This window comes from Amphimedon queenslandica, unplaced genomic scaffold, assembly GCF_000090795.2.
Source record: "Amphimedon queenslandica unplaced genomic scaffold, v1.1 AMPQUscaffold_13360, whole genome shotgun sequence".
Classification (NCBI taxonomy): Eukaryota; Metazoa; Porifera; class Demospongiae; order Haplosclerida; family Niphatidae; genus Amphimedon; species Amphimedon queenslandica.
This window is the reverse complement of record NW_003546404.1, coordinates 72,992-79,951: the sequence shown is the minus strand read 5'-3', so window position 1 is coordinate 79,951 and position 6,960 is coordinate 72,992. Positions and strand designations below refer to the sequence as shown.

Sequence of the window (6,960 nt, the reverse complement as noted above, 5' to 3'; positions counted from 1 at the left end):
CCAAGTCTACATCTTGCAAGGAAATACTTAAAAAGAATCCAGCAAGTAAGACTGGTGAATACACTTTGTATGACCCCATTACTGAGGAAGAATATAAAGTTATGTGTCTTATGACAAGTTTTGCAAAGTGTGGCAATATTGCTGGTTTGACAACATTGTTTTCTCAGTATTTTCCAAGTAATTGTCCTGAAGGATTTGTTTCAAAAAAATTCAGTGGTTTCAATCATTGTGTGAGGCAGCCTAGTGAGTCTGGAGGTTGTGTCTCCATTAAGGTTCCAGCTCATAATATGCAGTATGATCGTGTCTGTGCAAAGGTGACTGCTTTTCAAATAGGTACACCTGATGGTATTTCTGGCCCCAATAGACCTGGTAGTATTGATGATGCTTATGTTGATGGATTTAGTATGACACACGGAAAATCTCCACGTAAGCACATCTGGACTTTCATGGGATCATCATCAGAAGTAAAGCCAATATGTCCTTGTGCTACAGGTAGCACTGTAAAGGTACCTGATTTTATTGGTAATAATTACTTCTGTGAGTCTGGAAATCGTGGGGAAACTGCAGTTTCTGGCAAAATCTACACAACTGATGTGTTATGGAATATGCGTAATTGTAACGGAGTTGAAGCTTCCTGTTGCAGAAAAGATAATAATGACTATATTTATGTAGTCCTTCCATCCTCTACTACTGATGATATTGAAGTAAGGGTCTGCTCTGATGAAGCTACTTCTGATGAAGATTTTTCGCTGCTTAGCATTGGAATTTCGGTGTATTAAAACTCTAAATATTATTACAAAAAGGAGTTTGCACTAATTTAAATTATAAGTCAATTAATTAATTAATGTTGTTGTTGACAGGTTCACTATTGCTTAAACTCAATTGCAATATGTTCATTGACTACAGTGATTTAAAATATACCTATGCAATTAAACCTATTGATAATTAAGGTACATTTCTATCCCTACATGTAAGGGTATTCATACTTAACTTCAAAGGAAGTGTGAACTAACGTGCAGGTTATGTATATGCTATGCATTCTAAATGAGCTTGAATTGAACTGATCAATTTGAGTTTTGGCTGTCTGAAAATAGCTTTATTGAGCAATAGGCTTGTCTATACTTTCTAAAAATTGGCTCCTAGAAATCTTATGTTGCTGTTAGATTAATGCCAAAATTAATTGCAGAGTTAATATATGTTGATATTACATATGTTTTTAGTACATGCATTTGTATATGCGGTTTCCTGGAGAGTCACTGCTTGATAGTATTTATAGCTCTTGTAAATTAAATTGTTTCGGCATATATGTGATCAAATAGGCTACCGTATAGTCATAACTTATAAATTAGCATGCATGTTACATGTACAGCCATAGTGAGACCCACAGAGGGTTGGTCTCAGTGGGTCTCACTGCACATGAGACTAGTATAGCCATACAACCAAACACTCATTCATTCTATTCATTTGCTGCCAGCTAGCTATCTTGAATTTATTAGTTGAATAGACACTGTAGTAATCATGCATAACTCTACACTTCATTTACAAAGTCTTTCAGATGATAGCACAGCTTATTAGTTACATCTAATGTCCAGTCCTCAATCCTCATACATGTAATGCCTCAGAGTTGATTCTGAATTTCTGGTTAATGTACCACTTTTCATTAGTTTCATCATATTGCATCACTTTTAATCACAGTAATAGTTTTGGCGCCAGCCCTTTACTGTACTATTTTGCTTTTTGAGCTGCCTCTAGCTTATCTCTCTTCCTCTTTATTGATCTCTCTATCTCTTCTCATTAAAGCAATGTCTGAATATGTCTCCCATTCAACCAATGAAGCTGGGCTTAGAAACTAAATCAATACTAGGCTCTATATAACTTTTCTGGTGCAGCATAGTGTCATATTGCAGTTAGATCTATTTTGTAGCTTTAACGTAACAAGCAAGCTTCATGGTGCATGCATTATGATTATGCACCATAAGTTAACTCTGCTATGATAAGATTGGCTGAGATTGCAATTTCCACCCCGCCTACTTGTATTAATTAAAGCTTATCTACACTACTCTACACGTGTTGTCACAATGTCTTCTGGTGGTAGAAAACTCGTCACTACTGTGAACAGACTCTTAGCAGGATCCAACACCAGGATAGCAACAAGCCGGCCTGCAACACAATACCGTACTAATGGATACGAGGTAGGGTCTTAAATTCACAGCCTAATGAAAATAATGGAGATTCTAGACCTGGGTGTGGCTGTTTTAGTTAGTCTAATTTTCATGTCAAAATTTTTTATGAAGTTAAATTTTATTCCTAGTTTCTTGTTTTAATTTAACTTAAGCATTCTGTTGAACCTTAGACGTATTCAGTCAGAGCCTTCCCTTAAAAAATTCATTCACCTTGCTGCCTGCATCATAGCAACAGAACTAAATTAATTTAAGTTGCATCACAGTTATTATTTCTTTTATAGTATATGGAGAGGTGTGGTTTTATACGCCAGTCCTTCAGTGGTGGCTACTACCTGTTACCAATGGGAGCTAGAGTATTACACAAACTGGTTAGTGTTATTGACCAGGAGATGAGATCAGTGGGAGCTTGTAAGATGTCTGCGCCAATCCTAGCACCTGCATATATTTGGAAACAATCTGGTGAATTTTTAAGCATGAGTTAATGCAGTACATGTATGTATGTTTCACATTTATTTTATATAAATGTAGTATATTTTAACTGTTGGGTTTTGATATGTAATTTTTATGATTGCCTAATTTATTTTTATAGCAAAGCCTTTCTACTTCTTAATTATTGTAAAACTGTGATGAAGTGTGTCTGAACTATTATTAACATTAAATAGCCTAATCTTGATGATGATTTAATGGCTAGGGGTGGGGACCCCTTAATGTTTGACATTCATCTTGTTATTTTCCTTGTACTATCGTTATGTGTAGGACGATGGGAGAGTATTGGTGCTGAACTGTATAGACTGGAGGACAGGCACGAGGCACAGTTTTGCCTTGGACCAGTGAGTCATTGCAATAGTAGGGATCAACCCTAACTATTAATGGATAATAATAATCTACCCTAACTAACTATTAATAATAGTTATTTCATGTGGTATAAGTTCTCTAGTACACATCTATTGCATGCATTATCTTCTCTATGTATTAATTTTTAAGTAATTGTTTTTGAAGTTTTTTTATTGTTTTATTCTAGACGCATGAAGAGATGTTTACTCATTTGGTGGCTACTGAAAATATAAGCTATAGGTCACTGCCGCTCCGACTGTATCAGGTCAGTGTATCAGAAAATGTAATGAATCATGGACGAAGTTTAATTTTTGAAAAATGCCAAAAATGTTTTATAATTTAGTTATTAATTGTACTCTTGATTTTGTGACAGATTGATAGGAAGTTTCGTGATGAGATGTCTCCTCAGTCTGGTCTAATGAGAGCTAAGGAGTTCTGGATGAAAGGTATCAATCATTTAAAAACTAAGACCTCTCTCTTCCTGATCTTCTTTCATAAAAATGACTGTACATTTCCTGATACATGTTCTTCTTGTTTTACTTATTAAGTTTGAGCTGATTCCAATCAAATTTGGATTTTTTACAAATTTTTAAAGTTGCTCCAAAATCAGATAAAAGTCTCTGTACTATATAGTACACGGTCTCAGGCCAAATTTTGCCAAAAGTGAAAAGTAGAGACTTCTGCATTTTTATAATTTTTTCTGATACATATACATGTTCTTATATTGTGTAGAAGGTTTGAACTGATTCCGATCAAATTTGGATTTTTTACGAATTTTTTTTTAAATTGGGCCAAAGTCCCTGTACTATTATAGTACACAGTCTGTGGCCAAATTTCACCAAAACTTAAAAGTAAAGAATTCAGCTTTTTTAATGAATTTTCCTGATACATACTGTATAGCAGAAAATTTTCATGGATCCGTCCAAAAATCAATTTCGTGACTTTAATTTTTGTGGTTTTCTACAATTCGGCCATCTTAAACCGTATAAAATTGATTTTCACGGATTTTATTTTTGTGGGTTTTGAAAAAAAACGTGAAATCCACGAAAATTTTGGGCCACGAAAATTTTCCACTATACGGTATACATGTACATGTTCTTATGTTACTTATCAAGTTTGAGCTGCAAAATTAGATTTTAAAGAGTTTCATGGTACAAAATTTGAAGAATAATAGAGCAACCGACATATAGTACATCAGTACACAGTTGACTTGACTTACATTACCGTATAGTGGAAAATTTTCGTGGCCCCAAATTTTCGCAGATCCATCCAAAAATCTATTTTTGTGGCTTTAATTTTTGTGGTTTTCTACATTTCGGCCATCTTAAACTGTATAGAATCGATTTTCGCGGATTTTATTTTCGTGAGAAAAAAACGCAAAATCCATGAAAATTTTGGGCCACGAAAATTTTCTGCTATACGGTATATTGAATCCTATTTTTGCTCTTTAATGTACTTTCTCTTATTCCCTCATTAGATATGTACACTTTTGATGTTAGTGAGTCTGCTGCGATAGAGACTTACAATGAAGTATGTGGAGCTTATGAGTCAGTCTTTCATAGACTATTACTACCAGTTACTAAAGGTAAGGAGTGTGGGGTGGGGCTAAGGTGGGGCTTAATTAAAAGTTGTGTGTGGAAACTTTATTTTTGATATTGGCATTTTTTTACCATTGTCCTTTCAGGGTTCTGCCCAGAAAAAATTAGAGGTGGTTGGAGACTAATATTGTTCCTTTTAAATTTATGTACACTATACTAGTAGACTACAATATGATGCTTTATGTATGGTTATTAGTATTAATTGCATGGTTGGTCTAAGTCATGAACTGGTTGGCTCATTCGTTGAGGTGGTTGTCCCGACCACCATAGGCAGGACTATGTCCTTTTTCTGTTTTAATTTTACTTTGTTTTGTACTTATTGTTATTTTTTAATTTTATTTGGCCTCATTCTTCTTTGTCTCCTACTTGTACTCTCTCTCTTGCTTTTTTCCTTTTTTAAAAATTACTGTATAGTGGGAAATTTTGGAGGAAGTAAAATTTAGCGAATTACAAATTTTTGGTAATTGGTGGATTTTAATTTGGCAAATTTGTGGCCATGTGCCATTGAGCATGCGTATAAGGACGGATTTTTATTTTGGCGAATGGCTCTTAAAACACAAATTTGCCAAGTTTAATTTCTTCCAAAATTTCCCGCTATACAGTAGTATACTGCTGCCCTATTCTACTAACTATGATTGTTATTATTGTTTTGGCAAATGACTATTAAACACAAATTTGCCAAGTTTAATTTCCTCCGAAATTTCCCGCTATGCAGTAGTATACTGCTGCCCTATTCTACTAACTATGATTGTTATTATTATTGTTTTGGCAAATGGCTATTAAACACAAATTTGCCAAGTTTAATTTCTTCCAAAATTTCCCGCTATACAGTAGTATACTGCTGCCCTATTCTACTAACTATGATTGTTATTATTATTGTTTTGGCAAATGGCTATTAAACACAAATTTGCCAAGTTTAATTTCCTCCGAAATTTCCCGCTATGCAGTAGTATACTGCTGCCCTATTCTACTAACTATGATTGTTACTAGGACATGTTAAAAACATTATGGGGCGAGCACGAGCGAGCTTTGTGAATTTATGTGAAAATAATAAGCTATTACAATTTCAATACTTCATCTGAAGCTGTCAATGACAAAAATGAACAAAACCAAGTTATTACATGTAGTTGTGTCACTGCATCAACTTTTACCTCTGGTTGAATTTAGCCTACTCTCTTTATTGATTGCAGCTTATATGCTATATCTTTGAAATGAGGCTTTTGAAATAAAATGACTTGAAAGTCTTTGTTGTCTAAAAGAGCCTGTTGCTTTAACTTTAAGAGCTTTATACACTGACTTGCAAATGCCATCAATCTGATGGCATTTGCAAGTCAGTGTAAAAAGCTCTTAAAGTTAAAGCAACTGGCAGTCTTTCTACTGTATTCTACATCTGATGTAGAATACAGTAGAAGATTGCCAGTTTAGTCAAGTCAGAGTCAGAAACTGACATTTGCTCGACTTTTACAGTTTACTTATGCTATTATGTCAACAAAAAGGAGTTTCATAGTTACTTTATTGCATCTTTCCCCTTCTTAAACTGTTGGAGAAGTCTTTGAACGCTGTGTTTGCCCTATTTTGTTGCTAGAAAGCTCATGACTTCTTCCCGTGTGTTGATCACCATTTTATTTTGCTGCGGCCACTCCCACTTTCAATGGAAATATTGAAATTTAGAATCTATTGCATTGCTAAAGCATGTGCTATCACGGATATATAGAGGAGATACGGAATACGTACGTGTACAGACAAACAAACAAACAAACGCTGCTCGTCTTAGTGGGGCTCGCCCATGCTCGCCCCAATTATTATTATTATTATTATTATTATTATTATTGTCATATTGTTTACACAGTAAAAGCTAATCAAGGTACTATCGGTGGGTCCCAGTCACACGAGTATCACGTGATATCTGAGACTGCTGGAATGGACACTCTTTATACCTGTGACAAGTTAGTGTTGTTTTTAAATAAATACAATTTATTATATACTTGGAATGATTGATACATGTAGCTATAATTTGATCTAGAAAATAAAATTGAGATATAAAATAATAAGTAATTATAATATTTAGATAATCATTTAATGATAGATGTGGTCATGCTGTTAATTATGAGGTGACAGGAGACAGTGCTACTGGTATTCTTCCTGATTGTCCACTGAATGAAGAAAAGTGTCCAGTTTCACAATACAAAGGAGTTGAGGTATGTATATTGTATACTGTATAGTGCTTTATTTTTGCGGCACTTTATTTTGGTGATTTTGCTATAAAATTGTAATTGGCGGTTTTTAATTTGGCGATTTTTTGTGTACACATGCATTACTGAGCATGCGTATTAATGATTGGCGGT

The 6,960-nt window shown here is 34.4% G+C and overlaps 1 protein-coding gene across 1 annotated transcript in view; it reads left to right on the top strand.

Moving 5' to 3' along the window:
• Nucleotides 1–2,048: 2,048 nt before the first annotated feature.
• LOC100634398 (probable proline--tRNA ligase, mitochondrial) overlaps nt 2,049–6,960 on the top strand; it is a 7,602-nt gene continuing 2,690 nt past the window's right edge. Inside the window, exons 1-8 of the mRNA XM_019997633.1 lie at nt 2,049–2,192; nt 2,465–2,642; nt 2,940–3,013; nt 3,205–3,282; nt 3,391–3,463; nt 4,495–4,602; nt 6,432–6,561; nt 6,702–6,813. Of these exons, the coding sequence (XP_019853192.1) occupies nt 2,079–2,192; nt 2,465–2,642; nt 2,940–3,013; nt 3,205–3,282; nt 3,391–3,463; nt 4,495–4,602; nt 6,432–6,561; nt 6,702–6,813 (867 nt within the window). The 5' untranslated portion in view covers nt 2,049–2,078. The remainder of the gene's footprint in view (nt 2,193–2,464; nt 2,643–2,939; nt 3,014–3,204; nt 3,283–3,390; nt 3,464–4,494; nt 4,603–6,431; nt 6,562–6,701; nt 6,814–6,960) is intronic.